This window comes from Oxyura jamaicensis, chromosome 2 (assembly GCF_011077185.1).
Source record: "Oxyura jamaicensis isolate SHBP4307 breed ruddy duck chromosome 2, BPBGC_Ojam_1.0, whole genome shotgun sequence".
Classification (NCBI taxonomy): Eukaryota; Metazoa; Chordata; class Aves; order Anseriformes; family Anatidae; genus Oxyura; species Oxyura jamaicensis.
Genome location: NC_048894.1, coordinates 133,182,212 through 133,210,155, shown reverse-complemented (window position 1 = coordinate 133,210,155; position 27,944 = coordinate 133,182,212). Strand labels below are relative to the sequence as shown.

The window sequence follows — 27,944 nt, the reverse complement described above, 5'->3', positions numbered from 1 at the left end:
TTCAGCCATTAGGAAGAAGGTTCGTCTACCAAACAAGCCCTTTACCTGGACTCGGGAAAACTATATTCCTTTTCTTACATTACCATCGAGATGTTAGGTGAATGTGCATAACCCTTATCATGCCTAAACTTTTATTTCTTTCTTTTAAATGGTCAGGGAGGAATTGGTTCCTCAGTGTCTTTGAATGACTCCTATCATAATACATTTAAGCTTGTAGTCTCTAAGCATTATTATGAAAATAACAACAGACAGATAAAAGGTAACTATTAGTTCTTAAATATATTTCTTAAATTTATTAAATATATGTTCCTAATTATTTATTCTTAAATATGACACCTAAATTTACAAAGTTACCTATAAAAAGTAAGTAGGAAATGAATGGACTCCATATGATATTTTTTCCACTTGCTACTTATTAAAAAATCAAGATTAACAAAGAATTGTGGTTGTCAAAATTATTGAGACACAAATACTTTTGCATTTGATATTGAGCTTCAACATTTGGAGTGATTTTTCTTATACTAAACTGATTTGATTCTTTCTTTTACTTAGGGAAAATAATAATAGGAAAAAATAACCGCTGAGAATGATAATATTTTCAAAATAAAGAAAAATAAAACTTGAGCACTACCAAGCTTCTCAGAAGGTCACACCAAGTCAGGGAACTTATTAGAAATAGTAAAAATGAATATGATAAGGCCCTTTAATTTTATGCCTCTATTTGACCTCTTTTATGTTATGTCCTTTTAATTTTATACCTCTATTTAACTTGTTTTATGCTACTATATAACCCTTGTTAGTAGCCAATCTGTCTTGCTCTGCCCTTGCTCACTTGGTACAGAAGTTTACACAGAACAACCCAATACAGGGGTGGGATGAAGAGGTGCGATTTAATTCTGTGACAGATGAAAACACCTTGAGAAACTTTATGAAAGGTTGTTCTCAGAGGTACCGTTGGTTAATTTGCCTGTAAAATTTTCAAAGCTCTAGTAGCATGTTTTTCAGCTTACCTGAACATATGGAGGCATTTTCCTCACAGGTCGTATATCTAAAATACTTTCCTTAACTCTGAGATTAATGCTGTATACGGGCAGAGCTGCCTGGTGCATAGCACAAATTCCCTTTGTTAACAGCTACCAGCTAGGCAGGTCTTCCAAAAATTACTCTGTCTATCCAAAAGAGTAGTTTCAGCCCATAAATCTCTGCAAAACTAAGGACCTGTTGGAGCCACTGTCTATCATTTGGCCTTTACTGCTGAGGACCTTCAAGTTTCACTGGCAACAAGAACAGGTACCGCAGCACAACCCTGAGGCACATGCTGGGTGCACGGTGACCTGGATTTCAGAGGACAATGAGGTAGAAAAACACGCATTGTTCCTTGCACCATGTGCTAGTAATGCTCTGGCACCAAATTTGAGTAGTGACTTATCCTGTGGGTAGCTGAGCCATGAGCAGGGCTGCTCTAGGGTGAGCATCCCACCCACAGAACAAGGCAGGATTTTCATAGATGGAGAACTGCACAATGGTATAATTAAACATGTAATTAAGCATTTACCAATGATTGAATTCTTCCATTTACAGCCTGAGTAACATCCAAAGAATGTTTGTTACTAGCCAAATACATCATATATTGTTTGACTGGGCAGCATTTGGTACCTCCTGTTGTTACTAGCTGGGTCCACCTAACTTCACTTGGAGATTGCACAGTGTGAGCACATCTACATGTCAAGCTGCAATATTGACATGTCCTTAGATGCATAGACTCAAAATACTGAGAAATGGAGGCAAATGACTGAGCTGTTCCCTAATTGCTGTTACTTAGACTGCTTAGCAGATCAGGTGACTAAAAAGTGTAAAGGTCTCTGACAAGTCAAATCCCAGGAGCTGGAAGAATGCTTTTTATTTTTTTTTGCTGTTACTTATTTAGATGACAATCATATTTCAAAGAATAGGTCAGCACATTGGGATGTTTAATAGCAGTAATTCTCACCTGTATGTGCAGGCTTGAACTGTCACGCTGAGTTATGACATAGCTCTCACTTTGGGCAGCTGGGAGTGATCTTAGGGTTTTCAGTCGTCTTCTGAGGCACAGAACATCTGTTTAGGGCAGAGGTCAATTTTCTGTAATTGCAGCAGGAGGGACTGAGTATTGGTGGAACTCAGTGCTGACTAGCTGACAGCTTTAAAATAAAAGATATTTTCTATCCTACCCAAAACAAGATAAATGATAGAGAAACCTTGTTGTGAATGCCAGCTACTGTATTAGGACTCTAAAATAAAGCCTATGGCTCTGTATTTGTTGAAAACAGAACATGCTTCAAGACCATGGGCTGAAGATGCACTAAAGAAGATACACCCTGATGAGTAATACTATTTTTGGCCTGGTAATATCAGTCTAACAGTACCTCTGCAAAACAAAGGGTTTGGGGGCACAAAATCCTCAAAATCCCTAAAATTCATCACCAAAAAAAAAAAAAAAAAAAGACCTTTAAGTATTGACTTAAGCTTGAAAGAGTTCTTTTTAAGCTGACTGAAACTGAAAGCTGTATCTAATTTATACAAAAAAAAAGCATCCTCAAGTTATTTACCGTATTTATAAGGAAGGACAGTTGACATAGCATGACTGCATTTCCAACATGATGAAGACAGCTGGCCAAGCAACCGGTTGCTTTGCAGTATATTATTCCTTACGTGGTAACATCAGAGCTAGCTCAGACTCAGAGTATATTCCTGCATGAAATAACATTTTAAATTGCTGTTTTGTCCAAAATGGGAAAGAATGAAGAGTATTTCAAAATGTACTACAAAGCCTTTTTTTTTTTTTTAGAAGCATTCAAATAATCTCTGTAAACATTGTTCTTTCATCTCAATATTACTTTAGCTTATTTATTCCATATTGTAGTTATTATAAATTAAGCATTTAAATCTTAGAAATACTTCAGCCTCTTTTTAATTTTCTGATTATTTCTCCTAGTGTTTCAAATTCATCAGTCTATTTATACGCTTGATTTCCTAGATTCTAATTCTTTTCTGGAAAACTGCTTCCACTGACATTTAAAAAAACATATACTATTTTATCTTATAAAATATATGATTAAAAAATGAGCAGCTACTGAAATCTCAGGCCACCATCTCATCTGATAAAGGTTTCCACTTGTGACTCATTACCCAATTCTGATGAAAACATCTCAGTGCTTTCCACGTAACACAATTCAAGAAGTGCTTTGGCTTTGGGTAACCGCACGGTTGGGATGTGGGGTGCCACTTGGCAGCCATCGCTGAAGTCTGATTTTGTACAAAGTAGCCTCTTATCTTCATGTGTTATCACAGCCTGGCAATCTCTGACCTCTGGACAATGGATCGGCGTGACACACGGGTGAAAAACATCTGTCTTAGCTCAATAACGGGCTGAAAAATTCACTGGGAAAGGCTCTCCCCTCTTCTCTGCCCGAGACTTCCAGATGGTGCCTGAGCAGGCTTTCAGGCAGGAGGAAGTGAAGTCCTTATGTCCGCAGAGCGCTCAGTGACACCAGGAGCTGCCGCTCGGTTGAGCAGCAGGTTTTTTAACACGCAGATTTATCCCCTCGCGTTTCAAGAGCCTTTAGAGGTTGCCACCGCCGTCACCCCTCAGCGGGCAGCGCCTCAGCCAGGCCCCCCCCAAGCTCCTGCTCACAGCCAAACCACCGGTAGCATTTCCCCGGTCTTCTCTGACATTGGTACCCATAATAATCACAGCGTTTAAAATAAAAACTCAAAAGCAGGTTTTGGTGTGCGATTTTTTATTTTTTAAAGATTGTTACGCTCTTCTTCCCGACGTCTTCCTGCTCAGCCCTCCCCCGCCTTCCCTCTCGGGGGCAGCGGGCCGGGGGCAGCCCCCAGCCCCGTGGGGACAGGGTGCCGAGGTGGGGGTCCCCGGGTCCCTCCTGGGGCCCTGCCGGGGCTGAGAGGAGCGGAGCGGCCCGGACCTGGCGGCAGCGAGGGGGCCGGGCGGAGGCAGGCCCGGCTGCCCCAGCCCCCGCCTCTCTCCTCCCCGCGGCCCGTTCATCCCAGCCCCTTCCTCTGCGCTGCTTCTCCTCCTCCTCCTCCTCCTCCTCCTTCTTCCCCGGCCCGGCCGCCTGCCCGCCCGCCGGCAGCGGGGAGGGCCGTGCCCGCCGCAGCCATGGCTGCCGAGGGGGTGGACGAGCGCTCCCCGCTGCTTTCGGCGCCCAGCTCCGGCAATGTCACCCCCACCGCGCCGCCTTACCTGCCGGACACCAGCCCCCGAGGTAAGGTGGGGACGGCCCCGGGGACACGGCACCCCCCCGGGACGCGGAGCCGATGCCGGCCTTTGTGGGTGGTGGGCGGCAAGGGGGAAACCGGGGTCGGATCCCCCCATTTTGGCCCTGAGCCGCCGGGGGAGATGGGGGGGTGGACCCCGGCCCAGTAACGCCGTGTGGGCCGGGTAGGCCGTGCGCTGGGCCGGATTGGGTTCCCTAAAAAAAAAAAAAATAAAAAAAAGCAATAATAACCGCTTACAGTCGCAGAGCAGGTCCGGACCAGTCTGCCTCATAACCAGCTCGCAGGTCGGAGCTTGCGAGGTAATTGTGGGACTTCGGTTTTCCCATTAATTAGATGCTGGATTAAGTCAAAGATGCTTAGTGTGGAGTGCCGGAATTCAGGAGGGTGAGCTGCAGGGCGCTGACTGGGGGAGGCACAGCATTAAAGCATCCAGGCAGGGCAAATAAAGCACCCAAATCGCTGTTTCATCCCTGGCCATCATCAGAGCACTTCCAGAGATGGGTTTGTGCCCTGGCAGCGGGGTACGGTGGTAAGGTAGCCCTGGCAGCGTGGTGGTCCATGCCCATGATCACTGGGATGTCCTTGCAAACTCATTTCAAGGCCACAGCTGGTTTGGGCTTTATTCTTAAACAGAGCCAGATACTATGGCTATGAATCTGGAATCCGGACTTAAAATGATGTGGTATTAACTTTCTTCTGCAGGCTTACAGAAATTACCTTTTGATCAATGTTGAATATTTAGTGACCAGGTGAAATTTTTTACATATGAAGCTTAATGTGACTTCTAAGCCGTCAGTTTTAATGTATTTTTTTATCCACTTAAACATTTCACAGCAGAAATCAAGGAAAACAAAGCTGACGTTTAAGACTGAACAAGATTAGTGTAGCTTTACTGGCCTTTAAAATATAAGATTACAGCCCTGCTGTCACTGGCTCCAGTGTGCTGGCTGTTTCTCAAGGGTTTTTATATAATTGTATAGATTTATTGCATATGTATGTAACTAGAATGCTACAAGTGAGCACGTATGCTTTTTGAATAATATTTAAACTAGTGGCCAGCTAGGCCTCCTTGCCTTGATATGAACATGTACTTCAATTAGTGCTGTGGCTGGTTATCTTCCATTTGCACAAGTACCAGCCTGAAAAACAAGAGATATTTATTATTATTTTTGCAATGAAGTTGTGTAGGATTGCCCTCATCCCTGAAGTTTTGTAGTTTAAAAATTCCAGACATCCACCGTAGTTCGAATCTCCTTACTTGATGTTTTTGTTCTTAGGAATTCTTGTTCTGTAGCTGTTACTTTCATGTACATTCCAATCTATTAGAACAACAACAACAAAAAAAGCCTTTATATACTTGAAAAGTAATGAAAATGCATCAGATCAGTGGCTCATGTTTAAACTTGGGTTAAAATGTGTGACCTAGGAACTAACTGGACCCCACTTGCACGTTTTGGTTAGTACCCCTGTCCTGCTTTGTTTGTAACTCCTGTTAACTAACTTGGCAGCAGTGGCTGGGTGTGGTACTTGAGATAAGCAGCTTGCTCTCATGAGCAAGGAGGGACTGTAAAGCTTTCTTTAAATACCAGACTTGGAGTAAGTTTAGAATCTCCTGTTTAATCAGTTCACAAGCAACTGAACCTAGTACCATTTGATATATATGTACACACACATACTGCTTTATAAAACTTGAAGAAAAATGTCTGCAAAGCAAAGTTTTGCAGAAGGGTCACTTAGACCAAGTAGACGTAGTTCCCTTGCTCTATACCTGTGTGCACCAGTTACCCACAGAGAAAGAAGCTCCATGGGTGAGCCAGCTAAAGAGCCTTCTGCCTTCCTAGCTAATGGGCAGTCTTCATCTCTTTCCCTAGCACAAGCAGGGCAAAGAAGCATTCTCATGGGGAAATAGCTTGTTTTTTAAAGCCCGTTTCTGCAGTGCTTCCTTGCTTGATACTACCAGAACGTCATGGAGCTTGAGAGGAAGGAGGAAGAAGCCCTCACTGCCCAAAACTACCACCTGAATGTACGCTCACAGATTTATCCGCATACTTGTAATTATCTGCTGTGCCCAATATGTAATCCTGAGCTTTAAATTAGAGAGGCTGTGGTTTCACAGTTGTCTTCTCTTCCCTCGTTGCACTGCAGCTGAGACCCAGCTGACCCTTTTCTGCGCAAGCTGGTTGGTGGTTGAATGGTTGAGTCCTGGCCATGGCTTGTTCCTGGCCATGGCAGCAAGCAAGAAAAAATCTTTTAGATGTGGACACAGGGCACCGTGTTTAAGAAACTTTTCACATGGACAGAGACAGGGACCGTCAGCTCTGCATCCTGTAGTAGAGTGATTATTATGTTACTCTTTTTTTTTTTTTTCTTTTTTTTTTTCCCAGTTGTCTTGTTTTTTTCAGGCTTTTTTAGTCCTTAACTACTATTCCCTGACATAGGTCACTAACTTTTTACCTCCACCCCCTCCCAGGTCAGCATAAAGCATCTGTATTTAAAAAACGACTCCTCCAAAGCCAACAAACCCATTTATATTTGACCAACGTAAGCTGCAAGCAGTTTGCTGTGGCTCCTGCCTTTTGGAATATAAAAGGAGGAAAGTGCTCAAGTACAGCAGTTTTCTAAGGGTGAATATGTGCTATCTTCCACTGCATCTCTCTCTCCTGTGAGGGTGATGGGGGAATTGTAAGTTAGAGTAAGCTGTACTGCATGGCGGGGCACTCTGCTACTCTTGCTGATCTAATTGCTGTTGGTTTATTATTTTTTTAGAAGAAAAAATGGTTACATAGCAATAAACTAGAATGTCAGTAGCAGAATACAGACATTCAGTATCTCATTAGATGAGTTCTGAAGCTTCAGCATGTATGTGAAATTTGTCCACCAACCATTCACATTGAACACAGCGGACCTTCATGAACTGTTCCTTTAGATGTTAGCCTGTAATTTAAGCTGCCAAAAAAAGAGGAGGAAAAAAACAGACAAAAGTCATACCAAGTACATATGTTAATATGGTTTGAAAGTGGCTAGCATTTTTATTAAGGGATAATGAGCAGTAAACTGAGACAAGACAGTTCCTTTTTTTTCCTTTTTAGCTTTTTCCCCCCATTGTATTTCTCATTACACTTTATTTTAAAGGGGGGCACTTTGATAGTTTTTTTTCTATGAGTTTTTCCAAGTGCAGTTCTTTAAACATGAAGGTTGCAGTGCCAAGATACCTCCAGCTTTCTGCTCTAAAGCAAATGTTACATGCTGCAGCACCACCCTGAAAAGCAGCCATTATTTGCTTGCTATTGTAAATCTGCTGAGACAGCAGGACAGGAGTGAAGAGGCTGCTTACCTGGAAGCCAAGCAGCTCCACTATGAGGCTGGAGAAGTGGTTGTCTCAGTGCTTGTACGCATTATCTGACCAGTTTCCAAAATCTAAAGAGTTGTTGCTTACAAGGAGGATACAGATTCTTGTAAATATCTGGAAGAGGATAGTTGCAGATTCTTAAAGCGTTCCAGGATCACAGAAGGCTGAAAGGCTTGGGGATATGCCTTCCCTCCCCCCCACCCCAAGTCTCTAGTACCCTTGTTTGCCTTTCCTCAATACCTCTGCCCTGTGCTCCACTGCCTGGATTTGAAAACTCTCACTGTAAATGGAGAGAACCAAGCAAAGAAGGCCTGCAACCTGGTTGTTGCTTTACAGAAGTGACCTGGCAGCTGGGTCTGAACTGTGATTTCTTGACAGAGTTCAGTATTCAGTCTGCCTTTTCCTTGTAGCCAGGGAGCAGACCAGTTGCTGGCTGCAGAAGCAGTCAGGGAGCCTGCTTATGGCCAACAAGCCCCTTGCAGCAACCTTAACTTGGACGCTCACAGCTAAGAAGCTGCTCTTCCAGTTGTCTAAATTTCCGAACTGTTTTCTGAATTTCTTATGGTCTAGTGGGTTTGAGATTGTTTCTGGTTGGAAAAATGTTTGTTTCGTTTTATAGGTTGATGTTTTTGTTTGTTTGTTTGTTTTTGTCTTGCTTTTATGTTCTGTTTTCCTGTTTTTGTGTTTTGTACCTTGCTATATCTTTTTCTCTGTATGTGGCAGTCTCGTACTGAAAATCCAGTATTGCAGTATTGCAAAATAAAGCTACTCTTAAAATTTTTCAACTGTGTGCTGTAATTTCTCAGAAACAGAAAAGAAATCAGAAGAACGTTCTGTTACCTGATATTTCTTAAGGATGTTGGTTTCTGCAACCACAATATCAAAGCTGAAGTTGTGAAAGTTCCCTATCTCAAGCCATGGAGCGTCAGTCTGTGCGAGTACATCAGAAGTGCATTGCTGCATATAAGTGAATTTTGTTTCTCATCTGAAGTAATTCAAGTATGCTGGATGCTATCCTGAGATCCTCGAGATGTCTACCTGTCTCTGGCAAGAGTTAAAATGAAGTGCTGGGCTGGATTGTTTGTGGACCAAGTAGCAAAGAGAGCATGGAGCAATGAAGATACTCTAAAGCTTTGTGATGGTGTTTTGGATCTTAAGGACAGGTGGAATTTCTTAAATTCCTCCAGTTTGCAACAGGGATGTTAAAACAGAGTCAAGGAGTGACGTGTGCTTCCTTACAGGCTTAAATTTAATGCTTGGGCTTGTCAGCTCTGATAATAGTATGTGATTTCCCTCCACTTCAGCAGATTCTGCTTTGTTTATAAGCTGAAAGAAAGCTAATCTCTCATTACTTCTGTGAAGACTTCAATGGCTGGTTGGATGTAATACTGAAAGAATGTATTGATGTCCAAGGCTGCAGAGTATTACAAATTAATATTCAAAAGAAGTTAAATGTGAACTACTAAATATGCCTGTTCGTTATTTGTTTACCTGAAGAACCCTGAACTTGATGAAATAAAACCTGTAGTAAGCTTGTGAGAGTTTGTTAGGTGGAATTGTTTTCATTCCAAGGATTCTTAAACTGAGGAGGATCCTGAGCTTTTCCTCCGTGGTTTGTTATGGGCTCAGGAGCTGAAATTGGCTCTTCCGCAGGAGCATGAGGCTTCTAAGTTCCCTGTTGTGCTACTCTAGTTTAAGTGACTAAAAATCCCCTTTGTGCATTCATACTTTGGCTTTTGGTCAACAAAAATATCTGAAACCCTTGAAAGCAGAAGCTCTTAAAGTTTGGTTCATCTACTTTCAAGGTGTGCTTTTGTTGGACCTCAAAAAAGGAGCATTTCCCATCCAGGAGATGGCCCAGTCTCTTGCAGGATCTGCTGTGTATGCCCTCACCTCAGCTTTTCTAAATGCTGGGAGTCCTGGCCACTGTTAATTATGCCAAATATGCACCAAGTGTTGAGCTAGCTGGGGCTAAATATCTTGATCTTTACAGTGATTCATTTCCATAATTTTTCCTCTTTAACAGGACTTTTACCCATCTACAATGATTTCTGGTGGTTTTGCGTTGCTGATATGCTTTATGTAGAGCTATAGTTGATGTACTGTTACACAGAATTGGAGGAGAGTAAACATTTTTGTCTTACATTAATACTAATTTGTTAACTTCCATGTTTTTTTCCGTTTAATTCATTTTTTTCCTTGAGCCTGTGGCTGTTAGAGACTGTATTTGCTGACTGTTTTAGAATCCCGTTCGGTTTTTCACCTGAGATTTCGTAATCTCTTGCAGCAGAGCTTCCACCTCCATATACTGCCATTGCAAGTCCAGATGCCAGTGGTGTTCCTGTAATTAACTGCCGCGTGTGCCAGTCACTAATCAATTTGGATGGCAAGCTACACCAACATGTGGTTAAGTGCACAGTGTGCAATGAAGCTACGGTAAAAAATGGATTTTGAGCATTTTCTTTCTGTGGAGGGAAGCGGTGGGAAGCTGAACAGTGTCATTCGTAGGTCCTCACCTACAAAGGGTCAGCCTCGGGCTGACATCCCTGCTGATGCCCTGTCAGTGCAACCCACTGCTAATGTACCTAGTGTGGAAGTTCAAGGGTTGCTGCTACAACTGGCTGCCTTAAGCAGCTAGAACAAATCTTCATATTCTTTCTGACCACCTCAGCAGGGTTTCATTCAGAGGCAGGGGACAAAAACCAAAGGTTTTGTTTAAGTAATTACTTCCTCTGTAAAGAAGGGTAAAATGTTTTCTGAAATTGTTTTTAGTGGGATGAAGAGAAATGAGGACTTAATTACTTTTAGGCCAGAAGAAACAAAGTAACTAAGCCATACTTTTCCCTGGATTTGTGTTTTCTTCCTTAAATTCTACTCAGTCAATTTGTTGCATGCTAACAAACCACTACACAACAATTTTGAAACACAGAAATTACAGGTTCTGCTCCAATTACTGTAGTGATCATAGGCCATTTTGCTCCTCCTTCTCTTTTCTTAATTCAAGTCTGGCTTTTGAGCTTCTGCTTCTATTTTTTTTTCCCCGTCTGGTTTTAATTTGGGGATCTGATAACTGGGGCACTCCAGAGCTACAGAGGGCATTTTCTTGCAAAATACTGGATTATATTTTAGAAAAACCACTTCAAATTATATCCAGAAAAAAAAAAAGACTCAAATCTGTAGGAAAACTTTGTTTTTCACTTAAAAGCAAGAGTAGAGAACCTTACACTAATAATCACTTTCCCTGCCAATATATAATGTTTCAGGCCACAGTATTATCCAGGTTTTGAGACTTGTGATTTTCTGTGTGAAAGAGATCCAGAAACTCAACTGCCAGGTTTGAAGAAGATGAGCTCAATACATTTTAAAATAATATGGCAGTTCAGCGAAGTCTGCATATTCTGTTAGCAACTGAGAGCCAGACTTTGATCCTTTCACTTTTAAATAGTCATTACACCAGGCAAAGAGGATTTCTTGATATGTTGATTCAAAAATGTATACGTAACACTACTTCAGTTCATTTTTTTAAAAATATATGCTTAAGCCTTGTGTTATTTATTGCTAAAATATGAATGCTTTTTTCCATTAGTTTGCAGAATTTCTTGTTACTGAAAATGTTCTTGTGTGGAATTTTCACTTCTTCCTCTTTTGGGGGCGGAGGGAGGTAGAGAAAACTTTTGATTTTTTTTTCTTGACTCACAAGTTTCCATCTATAAGAGGAACTGTATTCATCTGTTAAGAAGATCTTGTCAGTCTTGAGTTGTTCTGTTTTCTCATACTTTTTAGAGGAAGAAAATGAATTGCTGTGACTTCTCATGTGTGTTCTGTGCTTTTTTTTCTTTGTTTAGCCAATCAAAAACCCTCCTTCAGGGAAGAAATATGTCAGATGTCAGTGTAATTGTCTTCTTATCTGTAAGGATACCTCTCGGAAAATAGGCTGTCCAAGACCAAACTGGTAAGAGTTACATCTATAATTTCCTGCCAATTTAATTATTGCAAATGCACAGGTTGCTTAATTTGCCTGATTCAGCGTGGGAATTTCAGAATGAAACAGGAAAGGAAGCAGTAGGTTGGCTTTGGTCCTGTCCTCCTTTCTTTGTTACACTGAGCTTTCAATCTCTTCTTAGCTCTCAACCTTAATTAACACATTGTTTAGAACAGAAACAAGTGTGATTGCCATAGTGGGCATTCTTACTGTTGGGCTTCCAGTGTTAAAGATCCCACTGAGGTAGGAGTGTTTCATTTTCAAGTGTTGCAGCCCAAATAGGAGAAACTGAAATGAAAGCTGGGTCTGCAGATACTTGAATAGAGACTACCACATTGAGCGCCCTAGTCACCAGTCTGTTGTCTCTTCTGGTTTTGAATCATAGTTTGAGACCTTGGGGGTGAGAGGGAGGATTTTTTTTTTTTTAATTTATTTTGATTACTATGGTATTAAGGAAAACCACTAACAGTCGGAATCTTTTTGTAGAGGCAAAAATCTTCATGGGAAACTTAGGTTGTAATGCATCATAAGTTTGGTAAACAGGTTAAAGCAGGAGGTCTCCAATTTTATTAAAAGACTTCTTGGAAGACTGCATCTCAGCAGTTTTCCTAAGATAGCCTGTGTATTTGTCTTATTAAAAGACGAGCAAAATTGGAGTAGTTTGAAGCAAAGATTTAAGGAGTATGCCATAAATGGAAGGCCCTAGTTTGAAGGGAGACCATCCGGCCTATGATGTTGGTTACATAAGTGTAGATAAAATGTAGTACAAGTTAAATAATACTTTCATTTTTCCCTTCTCTTTTTTTTCCTCCTCATGATAGGAAGTCTGATCTTTGTTTTGCTTTTTATTTCTTAATGTGGGTACTGTCATTTTGGATGACAAATGGTATAATTATGTTGGAAATGCACTGGACATAAAGGCGAATCCTTACGAACTAATTTTTTCCTTCAGGTGAAATAATTGTGTTTAGTCAAAATAGGGTGTTTTTCCTCTAATTCACTCAATTTAACAGTATTTTTGCAATAAAATGCAGAGATGTTGCTTATATTGACTTGTTTGTCAGTAGTGTGAGAAGAAGCAGAATCTGACTTGGGAAGAAGTGTTAGATTATGAAAGCGCAGGGACTCTTTCAACACATTTCACATAGGCATGTACATTCCATTTCACAGGCTTGCTCAGCCTAGTTATTAAGATTTCTTTTTCCTGAGGAGTTTTTTTTACCATCATATGACAAGTCTTTGATCTGTACAGGGTTCTGACTTGTGTGGCGGATAATGAAAGAATGTTTTTTGAAATTGAATGAAGACACCTTAGAGAAAAACCAAAATGTGGTCCATCATCTCTTTAAAAGAACTATTGTAGCTTAAAAGTATCACATATTTGGTAGTGACTGACTGAACTAATTTCAGTGCATCGTCCTTTTGCCTGCTTAATTACGTGTACATTTAATGTTCTTAACACAGTAGACGCATCATTACTCTTGGTCCAGTAATGCTGATCCCAGAAGAGCAGCCAGCTCAGCCTGCCTTGCCAGTTCAACCAGATGGAACTAGAGTGGTGTGTGGGCACTGTGGAAATACATTCCTTGTAAGTAAAGCACCAGATTCTCCTCACCAAAACATGGTATTGCGTAGGCTATTGTAAACACTTCTAAGAACGTATTGTCTCAGTCTATGGCATCTTTGAGGAACTAAAGTTTCTTCTGTGCTCATATTGCTGTGGATATCTAGTCCGTATTGCTTAATCTTTGCATTTCAAGAAAACGTGTATTGGTTTTCCTGTGTATTCATGGGTAAAGCCCAAAGTCATTATTTCCGCTCAGAGATACAAGAGTTGACAGTGCTGGCAGAGGAAGCTACACTTACTGGGTTCTGTTTGGATTCACAATGATGGCTATGTTCTGCTGTGGCTAAGATAGCTTAGTTTCTGCCTTTTCTGCATGGGACCCTGAATTCTGCTGATTATAGCACTAAACCGTTAGTCTGCCTGTCAGTTGTTAAAGATGTGGAGGTTATGGTTTATATCCAAGGCTGAAAGTTTCTCCTGCTTTTGTAGTGGAAGGATGGGATGCAGAATACTCATTTTGCTAAGGTGTTTTTTCTTCTATATGAATAAGAGTCTGCTGTACTTGAATTTTGAGTTGGGAACAGCCTCTGCACTACATAAGTAAGGTTTAACTTTATTACCTAGCAGCGCTGAAATGTGTGTCAGTTTTCTTAGTTACGGGAAATGGCTAAGATCAGAGATAAAGCTGAATGACCTGTGTTTATCACTGGAGTGTTGTTGTGTTCCTGAAACAAAGGACTGTAAGATGTGTAAGGGCCAGGGAGTGCTTGAGTACATTTCATGAAAGGAAAAGGGAAGCTTAGAAGGTGGCACTGCATGTTGTCCTGTATTAGCAGAAAGGGAAAGTGATGGGTTCTGTAATGGAATAGACATGTTCCTTCAAATCCTTGCATCAGGCTTATGGTTCAGTGGGGTGTGTAATAATGGCTTAACTACTACGGTAGGTGAAGAATGCAGGGAGCAAGAGATGGCTTTTACAGTTTTTTTTAAAACAGAAATAAGAATTTGTTTGTGAATTTACAAGTAATGTAGTATCGGAGAAAATATTAGATGCTTGAGAAATTATTTCTAGTAATTCTGCCTATATATTAAAAACATATATATTTAATCCTATTATAAGCCGCACTGAAGAACAGTAGCCTATAATTAGAGATAGCTAGAGTGGGTTTTCTGTTTGCTTTTTTTCTTTTAAATGCAAGTCTGCATGTGAACTTAAGTAAGGATATCATATTAAAAATAGTGTTACAAACAGAAAATTACTGGACCTATGGAAGAAGAAGGCCTTTTTTAAGGTATTTTTTTTAGTATAGTACCACATTACTACCTTAGGTACCTGCATAAACACTAGTCTGATACAGAGTCATAATTTTATTTTGTAATGTAGTTATATTGTTTAGCAGGGTTTTAAAATTGCATAGGCAAAAGTAATGTTGTAAAAGAGTTATGCTATTGAATTTTTTTTTTCTTCACAGGAAAAAAAAGAAAAAAAAAAACTCCATGGCTTAATCATTTTTTTGTTAGTCAGAGTCATGAAGTATAAATCTCATTAGTAAATTGCTGGCCTAACTTCAGATGCTCTCATAAGCATGGGGTTTTTATTTTAGTCCCATTTTCTTTCTCTATATGGAGAGGCCAAGTTAATTTGGTAGTTTACACGTTGAACTACTTTAGGTGAAATACAGCTGTGAAAAGTTAGGATAACATAAGAAAAAAAATACAAAAGACTAGTGTTGTGCATAGCTACCAGATTAGACCTTAAAAAGCTAAGGTTTCTAATTCAGAATTTGTGCATGTGACTTCAGATCTGATGGTTGCTTTAATGAACTGCATAACTTTGAAAGTCATGGTCCTATCTGCTGGTAAGACTGGTTTACACAGTGTTTTAAAAAGAAACCCTCAAAATCATTAAAAATATGAGGCTTGTGTTCTGTTATGAGAAGCAAGAAATAAAACTGCCTTACTTACTAAAGGCTTTCTCACTTTTCTTTGCTTCAGCCTTTTTCTATTACTAATTTTAAAGTTCTGCAAATAAACATTTTTTAATTAGGAAAAATCAGCAAATTGCTTGGTGTTGGGAGTGAGCAGGGAAGCAAAATATAGTAGCAGTGCTTTAGGAAATCTGGAAATTCAAGTTTTGTGAGGGTGTATATCTGCACTTTGGCATCTCCACACAGTAAGCAAGTATGTAACACTAGATGCATCTCTCAGCAACTCCATAAGGGATCTCCGTTGATTCACTTGGCAGTAAGAGCATTAAAATTCTTTATATAAATATATATATAATATAAACTTTATAGAGAGAGAAATATATTATTTTTACATGTATAATTTTAAATATAAACTTTATATGTATAAAAAATTTATATATAAATGTAGTAGACAGGCAAAGCTAGGGATGAGAAAGTCAAATGGCCAGTTGCTTTTTCTCTGTTGTCTTCTAAGAGCATCAACTTACCACCTGTCAAATAGGTTATTTTTGTCATAAAAAAGCATAATTATGGGCTGCACCCTCACACCACGTGTGTAGTGTTCTTTTTAACTTATTAAAAGCACTCTATGCAGCACCCTCAGGTTTCTCAACTCGGAAAATAAATAAACACTGAAGTGATGCAACAGCTGAACTACGGTAATTATTTGCGTTTTGTTCATCAGAGTATGTTTATTTCTTGGATAACCTGATAGTAGCCTTATTTGTGTTAAAGTTTCCACTCTTTCTGGCAGATTTCAAAGCTGGACATGTGGATAAAGTGGTAGAATAGAAATGGAGGGCAAGATAAGAGTTTAACCATTGTGCTAAATCTCAGTCTTACCTGGTTTGGGCATTTTTGAGAGCTTCTGAACCTGTTCTGTGGCTGAGTTACTGTTCCTGCCAGCAGTAAGTCCCTCCCTGCATCCCTCTGCCAGGGGCTCTGCTGCTGGTTTGTAGCCATCGGAGCCAGGGGGCTGAGCTGCTTTTGGAAATGGTGGCAGGTGGGAGTGGGGGCCTGTCCCCCCATCCTCCCGTGACCTTCCTGCTTCCAGAGACCCTTGAGGGCAGGAGCCAGGAGCAGGCTGTGTAAGGCACAGGCTGGAGGATAAGCACTGTGCTCTGACAGTTGTGCTCTGTCAATTTTTGTTTGGTAAAACTAATCAAATACAAAAGTAGTTAGAAATAATTTAATTGAAAAACAACAACAACACTTAAAATGTTAAAACATTTCATTTTTTTTTCTAAAGAATTTAAATTTGCAGAAGTGCCTTGCTTTCCCAAGGGACTCCTGGGGTGACACTGGGGTTAGGTGAGGAGCTTTTTTGGCAGAAGCACCTTTATGTGTCTGTCTAAGTCAATTAAAAACACACTCACTCACTTTGTCTTGTACTGAATGCACTGGGAACTATTCTAGGCTCAGAAGGTAGAAAGTTTTTGTCGTATTCTTCTAGCAATTGCCCCCCACCTGACTTTTCTTTTTTTTATCCCCAGTTGAAATGTGGAAGAGGTCTCTATAATTGTCTCCTAATTGGCAATTTGTGTAATCATTTACTCTGTCATTTGAGTTGGAGGGGGAGCAGTTTATGTTGTCTGTGAAAAGCTAATTTTCATGTGTATAAACTCAAAATTTATTAACACCATGAAACAATGTTAGGTACTTCAAAGCACTCAGGCATGTCCATAAAAATACCAAGTGTAACTTAAACTATTTGTAAACACAACAAAACTCCAAGAATTAAGACACATTAAAATGACCTTCCCCTACTTCGCTAATGTGATCTGAATTCTTGTAGTTTGAATGTTGTCACATTTTTTGTTCTTCCTACAAGTATGTCCTGTGTGTGCAGAAAGCATCATAAAAGTTATTGCTTCTGGTACTTCCAGGTAAACTGAAAGGAAAACAGAACGTGAATGCTTTTGAAGCTCAAAAGCATTTGAGTTTATATCCGTTAATGATGATGGTTAATAATTAATGCGGAATCTTAAATAAAACCATAGAAAGATCATTAATGAGTAACTTCGGAAATACTGTGGAATAAAACTAAGCATGCAGAAGTGAAGCTGAATTACAGATATGCAAAATGTAAGCCCTGGATTTAGACTGGCTTCTATTTCTGGACTTGCAGTTCAAGTAGCTGAAAAACCATTGCTGAGGAGGCCTGGTGCTATCTCTGGTACTGACCACTCCGCGTTACCTGCCGTCACTGAGGACACCTACGGGAAATGAGAGTAGTTTTTGACATGGATGCACGCAAATAGTCAACTTCTTCCATGTTCCTGCTAAAGGAATTAGCTTTAATGCTCATAAAATGAGTTGCTCAGGTGGGAGCAGAATTACAGAAGCTTTTGTTTTATACTTTTAGGGATCAAACAGAACTGTGTTAAATCGATTTGGCTGAGTCCTTGTCCAGAACCGGGTGAAACAGTGGAGAATTTTCCTCATTAGAAGTAATTAAAACTGAGGGACAGAGGCAGGAAAAATGTACAGTAAGCATTATGAACCAGATCCTTGCTCACAGAAAAACCTACTAGTACCGGCTAGGCATTATAGGCCACATCCTCTGTTTGCTTGCAGAGAAAATCATCAATTTGTTCTCAGTGCTGTGATGTAGCTAGGTCCCATGTTTTCTGGGGCCTGTATGTATGGGCTCTGATTTTGATTTGTGTTTGTAGCAGTTAAAATAATACAATTTGCTTCAGTGACTTCTGATTTCTCACAGAGATAAGGAGGATCTGAATGGAGGCATTAGTATCCTGGGCAATAGCTTCTAGGTGCTAGTAATTTGCAGTGTGACTCTTGCATGGATTATGAGGGGAGGGGAGAATTATGCTTAACAAGGAAACTGTGCTAACTACCTCCAGTTGGGAAAGGCAGCAGGGAAGAGCTGCAATTACACTATACTTACAGAGTGAAGAGTGATGGTGTTACCCCTTGTTCAAGGCAGACATCTTTGAAATGCCTGCTTAATACTCGTACTACCACGGAATTCAGTGTAAGAAATACTGCTGGTTTTGAACAGGTACATGACTGCATCCTTTGGTGGAGGTAGTGCTAGGTGTTACTTCTGCTAAGGCTGTTCCCAGAGAGACTTTAGTCTGTGCATTGAAGGTTGTGACTGTACCTTGCGTGGTTTTATGAATCGCCTTTTCAAAATGTTATCTAAGTAACCAATAGCATTCTTTATTTGTGTAAAACTTATATTTTAGAAAATATGTGTCCTTGTTCTTTAATCTCTGAATGTTTAACTCAGTCTTCCCAAGTGATGCAAGGGTTGGGGAAAGATGGGAAAACGGATTTATTGGTAATTATGCCAAAGAAAACACATTTATTTTGATTCAGGGTATGTTCATAGACTTGGAAGAGAAAAAAACTGTATTAATATTATGTTGCCCATACTGTGCCTGTGGCTGAAACCACATGACGTCAAGTGAATCTTGTAATGCTAAGACAAGTCATGGGAAATTTTCGCATGGAAATCCTAATCCTATGTTGCCACTGACAAAAGGGCACCCCATTTACGGAAGAAAGTAAGAAACAAGTCAAAGAAAGCCTGAGAAGCAAAACTGTTTTCACAGTGACGTTTAGCATGAAGTACAACAAACATTTTCTCAGGCCAGTTTTTCAACCTTTTTATTTTTTTCTTTTTACAGTGGATGGAACTGAGGTTTAACACACTAGCAAAATGCCCACACTGCAAAAAAATGTAAGTTTTACAAAAGCAAGGTTGCACAATCTAACTTTAAAATAATTTACCAGTTTCTTCCATAGAAGTCTTTGGAGTAAAATCTGTTTGCCATGCTGATTATTTTTGCCATGTTCATCTGAATTTCAAGGCTAAAAATCATGTTACATTCACATGAATTTTCCATTGTATGTATGAGTTGGTAAATTTTGACAAATCCAACCTGCGTTAATTAAAGTGCTCTGGTTGAATTGTCAGAGGCAAAAATAAGCTGCTGACAATAGACAGAAATGGGTTGCTAAAATTAACGACAGCTAGGAATCTTTTTCTTACATCCTTGAAATTTTCCTGCTTCGTGCAGTTATTAATCAGGTAACATGTTTAAAGTAGAATTTGAATTGTCTTATTGTGAATGACTGAAAGGAAATAAGCTTGTCTTAATTTCAAAGAGGCATTACTGCTTTCATAAACTCAACAACTACCTTATGTTAAGCATCTTACTAAGTTTGCTAGTTTAATATTTATAAACTGGAATAACTCATCTACATTTTTGCTATTACTTCAGTAAGAGGAAAGTATTCCGTGTCAGAAAAAAATTAGAAGATGAGAGCTATAAAATGGCTTGTTTTTATTTGGCTTTTGTTTTTTTCAGTGTTCTTGTTTGTTTGTTTCTTTTTTTTTTTTTTTTGTTCTGAAGATTTGCTTTGCCATTTTTATTAGAGGATGGCATTATTGGATTGGCATATATGGATTAATAGGTTGAAATAATGTTGATCTTAAAAGTTACAGCACCAACAGCATTTGTATGGAATGTCAATGTGGAGTATAACTTAGAAATCTTACTTCAGAGGCTTTCTAGTCCTGACGATTTATGTACAAACTTGCCTTCCTTTGATAGGGAAGTGCAAGTTCCAGTTAAAGGAGCAAATACTTTATATATTGGGAACAGAGAACTGCAGTTATGTGTTAAAGGAAAACTAGCAGGTCCCTTAGGAAACGGTAGCCTTAGAATAAATGTACTTGAGCTGTTGGCATAGCTCGGCCTTCAGAGGTGATGAAAATCTTTTAGCAGAGTATTTGATAGAGAAGTCATTGCAGTGGTATGTCTAACCTCAGGAGTGTAAGTGATTGGGTATGGAACAGTGGATGTGTTTGGGTTTGCTGAGGTCAAATAAACTCAGGATCTTGATGAGATATTGCTTTGCAGTTTTTTTGTTTTTACTGGTTGCAGACAAGTTATTTTTTTTTTTCTTGGCAGGGCTGGTGGAAGGGCTGATGTTTTGTGGGGTTTGTTTGTTTGTTTTAAACTAGTTGTAGTTAATGTTTTATTTTTTATCACTTAACACTTGACAGCTAACCTCATGCCATCTTTCTTTTTAGATTGTCCTTAAATACAGAATGATTGATTTGCTGTCTAACCTTTTGGGCTGTTGCTGTTGGGAAGTTTTCTTTTTCTTTTCCTCTTCCCAAAAGTTATACCATGTGATCTTTTGGCCTGCCTGCTGTTGATTTATATTACTTGTATTTTAAAAAAAAGCTGGAGTCAAAGATCCCTTTGCATTTTGTCTTCAAAGTGCAAAACACGCTGTGTGTATGTAATAAAACTGGACTATCTCTGCACTGAGTGCAGCCTGGGAAAGTGACAGCTTAAGCAGCAGCTGAGTTGCAGAATACAAAACAGATTTTAACAAATAACCTTTTCTGTCCATGAACTGAGGATGCAAATCATTAAATACTATAATTTAACTTTGAATGGATTGCTTGGTGTCTTCCTGCCTTTGTGATGTGATGGCCAGGAGTTCTGCACTTCCAGCAGCATAAACATTTCTAATGCATGGATTTAGGGCACAGCATAGGTGAGGCAGAACTTTGAGCCGTGGTGATGGAATAAACAACTGCAGTGACCTGCTGCTTTCTCTCAGCCCTTTGTCCGAGGTCGCTGTATCTGCAGCCAGATACACAGAAGGGAACCTGGGGTGTTGCCAGCTAGTGCAAAACTTTCTTCATTAGTAGCTGACAGGTCGGATGCAAAAGTGTTCCTTTCTTCTGTTGAAGCAGTTGGTGATTGTCACCTAGAAAAGGATAGTATAGATTGAAACAAAAGACACCTCAAATACTGCAACAGTAAGGCTTTCAAGAAGATGTCTGAGATTGAAATTCTCAAATACTTTCCATGACTTTTTCCACAAACTGAAACTGCACTGGATCTCTGCAAATGGCTTGCTTGTGACCACCTGTCTGGTTGATGCAAACTGTATCTTAACACCAAGAATACCTTGTAAAATTGTAGGGATACTCAAGATTTATTTTACTAGAAGGTCAATAATGAAACAACATTCAGAGAAAATGAAATGGTTGCAGCTCAGAGTACATAAATTAAACAGAAAATCCTTTCAGACCTGGTTGTTCTACCTGCCACCGTTGTGGTCCCAAATTTATTTATTTTCTGTCCTCTTTCCTACATATAAAAATCACTTTTGAAAAAGGGAAAAAGAAACAACTTGTTTGGAAATACAGGAAATGAGCTGTGATGCAGGCTGAAATCACATTTTTGGTAACTGACCAAATCTTTTTGGAGATGGATTACAAAGCTGCTCATGCCAATGTGGGTGAGGTGTTTGTGGAAGTCATAGCAACATTAATGTTATCTACTGTATCAGGACAAACCAATGCAGTCACTGAGGAAGTTGTTGCAATAGGTTTTTATTTTGTCATATAGACAATGACCTGAGGAGAGGGATCTGAACTGTTTCTTTCACTGTTGTGGTGTTTTGTTTCAAAATACCAGTTGTTTGTCTGCCTGTTCTCCCACCTCCCCACAGAAAAAAAAAAATCCAAATAAATTTACCATTTTTTTGCTCCCATAAAACCCACAGGACCTTTAAGCAAGCGAGAGGTTGAGACTGGCATTATTGAAGCCTCCAGTTTCTGCAGTGCTTTTCACCTTCAAAATACTGACATTTGATTTTTTTTTTTTTTTTTCTTAAAAACACTCCTAAAGGCACATCTGAAATCATGGTAATAACTCCTATTATTTGGAACATAAAGAGGCCCTCTGTTATTTTCTGGGCCCCTCCTTTAATAGACTCTGTCCCTTGTGGTTTTCCGCTTATTACCACCCGATGCTTAATTGGCTTTGGTGTCTCCTGTACCTGCTACTGCTGCCTAAAGGTCTGCAGGTGCCTTTGCTGCCTGAGAAGTAGCTTGGTAAGACAGGATCCTAGGTTAACAAACTGGTTTGGGTTGGAAGGGACCTTAAAGCCCACCCAGTTCCACCCCCTGCCATGGGCAGGGACACCTCCCACCAGACCAGGTTGCCCAAAGCCCCATCCAGCCTGGCCTTGAGCACCTCCAAGGTTGGGGCATCCACAGCTTCTCTGCGCAGGTGGACTGCTGCCTTCTCGATGGTTCTGTAGTGTCTTCACCCTCATTAGTCACACAATGAAAACAGCTTCTGCTGTTGAAAAATGTTCTTTTGACCCTAGCTTTAATATTTCTGAATGGGACTGTCAAACCTCATGCAGTTCATAGGTTTTGGGATGTTGTTCAGCTTTCTTTATTAAAATTAGATTGTATGATTGTGTCTAATTTGGGGAAGGTAGAATGAAACCTCACTATTTAGAGTGGCCCAGTGGCTAATATCACTGAAAATTAAATTCTTGATTTATCAGGGTTGCTAAATATTCCCATGTTTTTTATGTGACGTTAGAAATTTAATATTTGTATTTCAACTTCCTGTAGGAGGGAAAAAATGCAGTTAAAATTCAATGAAGACTTTTTATTTTCCCTCCATCGTTTGAGGACATTTCTCCCCCAACTTTTTTTTATGGGTAGTAGGGGGCAGAGCTTGAGAGAAATATGGATGGAAAATAAACATAGTACCTTCACTACTATGATTATGAAAACAGGATCATAAGTCAGCTCTGAAAGTGAAGGTTTCTCTTCTAGAGTGAACTTCCCCTGTGAAATACGGAATGCAGTAAATATCATGCAAGCTTCAGGTGTATTAAGCATGACATTTCTACCAGCTTGCTGGCTAGTTACTACTGATTTTAAGTTATCCAGCTCCATAATAGAAATAACCTTGAGTATAGAGCTGGCAAGTTCTGCAGGAGGAAGGAACCTCCGACAAATTTGGCAAGCTCAGTGCTCATCAATTTAATTTTTAGAGACTTGACTCCCTACTTTCCCTTGCACACAGCTTCTGTTTGGTTTTGTTTTCCTCCAGTAACTTGGAATCAGACAACACTTTCCTCCTCTAGAATGATTGTAGAAGTATTTAAGGAGGTTTGAGGGGAGCTATGTTTTTGTGCATGTGTGTGCGTGTCTGTGTTAAGATCTATCTGTAGCTGATAGTGACCATTAACCAGTGAGGAGGGTGAGGGAATTTCCACTTGGGGAAATAGCAATACCTATATACAACTCTTGCCTTACAAGATGAAGCTCAACCTGTGTGCACTAGTTTGAGGACTCTTTTTTTTTTTTTTTTCCTGGAGCATTTTAGAAATTCCTTTTAGAGGAGTAATACTGGAGTAAAGCTGCTTAGGCCAATCTATTTGAAGGCTTTCTAAGGTGAATGCTTAAAAATTCCTAGTCACATGCAAAGCATATGAGGCCTTACTATGTGGTTAAGTAACTGGAGCCAGAAACTTGGTCAGTCATATGATGGATGCGCTACTTTAGTCCAGCAGGGCTTTCTTCTGTTCTGTGTTTATCTCAAATATGTTGAACCATCATGAGATGAAAATGACTTTCTATTGCATCTTTGAACACAGTACAAGAATCCCAGAATTTCCAAGGGCATGCCAATCTCCCAGAGTGGGAGGAAGTACTTTAATGATGATAACATGCTTCAGGTTGCTTTGAAACTACCCCTAAGACAGATGGTAAATGTTACATGAAAGCATCTCAGTCCCTTTGGCTCCTTCAGCTCTCTGTATTTAAAGGGAATCGAGTAATATTCCTCATTAGTATAGCTACATGTGATTGTAAATACTTGACAAATAATCCTGAAGTCAACCAATGCTGAGCTTCTAGCCAAAATTTTCTAACCTGTAGTGAAGAATCTAACGCTTTATTAGCATTTTATATTCAATTTGGTTGAAGCAGTGTAATAGTTTGTTTAATGCAGCAGGCAGAGACTGCTGTCTTTCTTGGAGTTTGTAGCCTAGATGATGAGTGACAGGATTTCCAAGGGATTTATTTACCTTGGTTGCCAGCAGTGATTTGCACAGCTAATTCAGCTTGCAGAAGAACTAAAAGAAAATTGGAAAGCGAAAATAACTTGTCAGATTTTTGTAGTTACTAAAACTGACTTAAATGTCTGAGGAATTTTTCATGCTGAACATGACAAGTTTTTTCTCATGTTTCTGACTAAAACAGTTGGGGGGGAGGTTGTTTGTGTTTTTACTATTCAAGAAGTGGGATAGCATTTAGCCAATTCACAATACTGAGTGAAATATTCCGGTAAATAAATTGTGCAAATTGTTACTGTTAAGACAACTTGGGGCATCAGAACTCATTTCCTGGTACTTAGATGCAGTGGATGCATTAAAGACGTGTATTGATGTATTAAAAGACTAAAAAGTGTCTTACAACCTACACTGAAGCCTCAAAGCAAACTTGGATTTTGCAATCCAAAGACTATTCAAGGTTCTTACCTGGGTGTACCATGAATCCTGGATGTAGATGCACACAAACCATAGGTGTGTCACAACTCTTTGTTGCAAGTGTCTAGATATTGAGATTTTTTTTTGTCCATCTTCATCTATAGTGCCCCTTTAAACAAACGTGGACTGTCCTTCACTGTTCGGTATACTTGTAGAATTTCTCTTCAATTCCATACACTCAAAATGGTGTATATGTATTGCCATTCTCTCCCTTCCTCCCCCTCACTTGGAATGCAGATACTTTTGTGTGGTTCTCTTCTTCGAATTTAAAGTACTATTTATTTTCTAACAGTTCTTCTGTTGGAAGTGCACTGCCTCGGAGACGTTGCTGTGCATATATTACGATTGGAATGATATGCATCTTCATTGGAGTTGGATTAACTGTGAGTGATGTACTGTTTTATACTTGCAATAGTGTAGAGGAGCTCCCTGGACTGACTGCCTCTTCTCTCCCCAGCATTTGAGCAAAACCTCTTAAATTTGTGTATTTTTGTCATCTCTGTTAAAACCATGGACTTAATCATCTGAGTTAGCTAGAGAAATGAAATGTTCCTAAAAGATCTTCACTCACTTTGAGATTCTTCTCTTCCTGGTGTTAAATTTGACTTTTCATCTTTCTATGAAAAATAGTTTTACTTCTTTTTAGAAATATCAGAACATCTTGCTCTCACTAGGGCTCTCAAAACTTCTAGGTTTCTAGAAATACATATTGCTGCATTGCCAGGAATAAAAGTCTTGCTGCAGTGGAGGGGGGTGGGACTCCAAAAGAGTTGGAACTTGTACGAATTATAAAGTAAAATACATGTTTCAAAGGAGTAAAACCAGATAGTAAACTATTTACAAACTAAAAGATGCACATTGCTATTATTCTGTTATTTAGAAAACTATCAGGCTTACTTCATGTTAAAGTATCTGGTAGTGATTACTAGAGCTGACTTTTTACCCCACAATCAGAAAAATAAATATTGAAAAATGCCATTAGTTGGATTCATGTGTGATTCTCACTATATCTCTAACTTGTGTTACAACCTAAATAACTTATGTGTGTGAGCTTAAATGAGTTTTGAAGGATTTTTCCATTTTTTTTTCCTACTAAAAACTGTTGTACCCAGAAATAGAGACAGATTATTTTTTTGACAACCTTCCTGAATTTGATCAAAATGTTTCATCATGAGGTATCGCCAAGAGGCTTGGCTTGTGCAGTCTCCATCCTTGGAAATTTTTGGGACCCAACCAAATTACAACCCTGAGCAATTTGGCTGATCAAGAAGTTGGACTAGAGACCTCCTGATGTCCGTTCCAAGCTCATGATCACGATCCAATTTTATGACCATAAAATTGAGCTAATAAAATATTTGATTGATCCTTAACAAAGTGAAAAAGATGCTGAAATACTTCTTACTACCTGCTCTTCAGGGAAGAAGCTGTATTGCTGTATGTTACACACTGTTTACTTTTCTTTTTTTTTCAGGTTGGTACGCAAGATTTCGCCAGGCGATTTCATGCAACGTATGTTTCTTGGGCTATTGCTTATCTCTTAGGTTTAATCTGCCTCATTCGAGCCTGCTACTGGGGAGCCATAAAAGTCAGTTATCCAGAGCACAGTTTTGCATAGAGAAATTGTTAGATTATAGCAGATGAGCATCTAGTAATTCTGGATATTATATCTTGGACACTTTTAAATCTTTCCTGTAAGGATTCCATTCTGTTCAAAGTAGTTCTAAGACTGGGGGTCTCTAAGAACAAATGTTCATTGCACTACATAATATGCAACTAGTTTGTTTTGCTGCTAGATTCCCTAGCTCTGAATACTAAAGCTGTGTTTACATGTTCATAACTCTGTCTTTGTAGGTGTTGAATTTTATTTCAACAGACAGTATTAAGTTTTACATTTCCTTTGTTACGTTAAAATCAGTCTGCCATTTTTCTAGATGATCAGTAAGAATTCAAAAGCGAGAGTGTTTATAAGTGTTTCTACAGTTGCTTCACATTTGTACTTAACATTTTAACTAAAATTACATTAAAGTGGCTTGCTTTAAAACCTAAGCAATAAGCATTTTGCTTGAACTGCTTACTGTATCTTTTGCCTAAGATCATAGTGACCTTATTCAGGAAATGAAAGTTACGAGTGTACTTCAAAAGACTGTGACACTGTTGCTAGAGAGACATTTGTAAACACTGTATGCTTTGAGATTTTCAGGTAAAGAGATGCTCTTTTGGTAGTCCAATTAAATTTCCACTTATCCAGGATTGGATTTCAGTTAGGATAAATGCTTTCTTCTTAAGGATCCTGGGACTTCGGTGGGTTTTTGTTTTTATGTTTTAACTGGCAAATCCTAAAAGCCATGCTCGGATTATGGAACTCCAGTTACTTGTGCAAGTTCCTTTACAGGGTCTAAGGGAAGCATTTCATATGACTTGTTTAGAAATACTTCAGCGTCGTGTAGGTGACTATAAGGCGGTGATGGGTTGCCTCTTACTTTCCTTTGATCATGTCAGATTTTCCCTATTTGGGAGAGTTATGCACTGGTCACTGCAAAGGGAGACACTGTAAATTCACGTTTACTGCTGTAGTAAGAAAATGAGCATTACTTGGATCATTCCAAAGTAATTCAAAGTACATCTAGTCAATTTAGCACTGACTTAATAAGAGAATACGGAAACAGAAAGCTTTTTCTAATGATGTATTCACAGAGGATTGAGGGACCAGTTCTTGCACTGCTCATCTTTACAGTTTTAAACAAGTTTTTGCTAAATTCAGAAGGAATGTCCTGAGTAATTTAGACTGTAGTAATTTAGATAATGGGGTTGGATGAGTAAACTAATGTGGATGTTTCAGGGATACGTGTAATTTAAATTATCTGTATTTCTCCGAGGACAAAATGCTATTCAGATATGGATTTTGGAGCACAATAAATGTAAATGATCAAACTGTAAATGATCTGTCTTTGTATGATGCTAAATGTATAAAAGCAGTAGCTCAGGATTACATTGTACCTTTTACAAATAAACTAATAAAGAAATAAAGATTATTATTCAAACTTAATATATTTTTTTATTTATAAACAAAAATATAGAAGTGGAAGAGTTCATTAATAATATATAGAAACAACATAGATATTGTGCAACAGGAGTGAGCTTTGCCTTTTTTCCAAATGGCAGCCTCGGGTACACAAACAATTTGCTGTTTTCCTGATGTTTTTGGTAGAATGTGGAGAGAACAATGAAGGGATGAGACCACTGTTGAGGTTAGTAAGGTTCTCCTTAGTCAATCAGTGGCTTACTGAGAGGAATATGGTAATGTAGTTTGTGGATCATTGTGCTCCTTTGCATCCTAAACCTTTGAATACTTTTTTTCTAGTTGTTCTGTGTTTGAAAGTACTACCTGCACACTGCATCGTGAAAAAGAGTACATTGGGGCTGTACAGAAAATCATCCACTGCTTTT

General features: G+C 39.2%; 1 protein-coding gene across 2 annotated transcripts; it reads left to right on the top strand.

The window, feature by feature from the left end:
• The first annotated feature begins 4,015 nt into the window (after window positions 1-4,015).
• On the top strand, window positions 4,016-27,543 carry PIP4P2 (phosphatidylinositol-4,5-bisphosphate 4-phosphatase 2). Of its 2 annotated transcripts, none has more exons than XM_035318209.1 (7): window positions 4,016-4,265; window positions 9,918-10,063; window positions 11,473-11,579; window positions 13,074-13,197; window positions 18,797-18,849; window positions 24,790-24,880; window positions 25,969-27,543. In XM_035318209.1, exons 1-7 carry the CDS (start codon window positions 4,160-4,162, stop codon window positions 26,110-26,112), a joined length of 771 nt encoding a protein of 256 aa, XP_035174100.1. In that variant the 5' UTR covers window positions 4,016-4,159; the 3' UTR covers window positions 26,113-27,543. The 2 variants fall into 2 exon arrangements, with proteins under 2 accessions (XP_035174100.1, XP_035174099.1); XM_035318208.1 differs by having other exon boundaries at window positions 4,027-4,265; window positions 9,915-10,063.
• Window positions 27,544-27,944: the final 401 nt, after the last annotated feature.

Bases quoted from the DNA above. Each gene is read 5' to 3' on its own strand.
- PIP4P2 (XM_035318208.1), top strand. From the start codon at position 4,160: ATGGCTGCCGAGGGGGTGGACGAGCGCTCCCCGCTGCTTTCGGCGCCC. The intron at 10,064-11,472 runs GTAAAAAATGGA...TTCTTTGTTTAG, and splicing joins CAGTGTGCAATGAAGCTACG to CCAATCAAAAACCCTCCTTC. The intron at 18,850-24,789 runs GTAAGTTTTACA...ATTTTCTAACAG, and splicing joins TGCCCACACTGCAAAAAAAT to TTCTTCTGTTGGAAGTGCAC.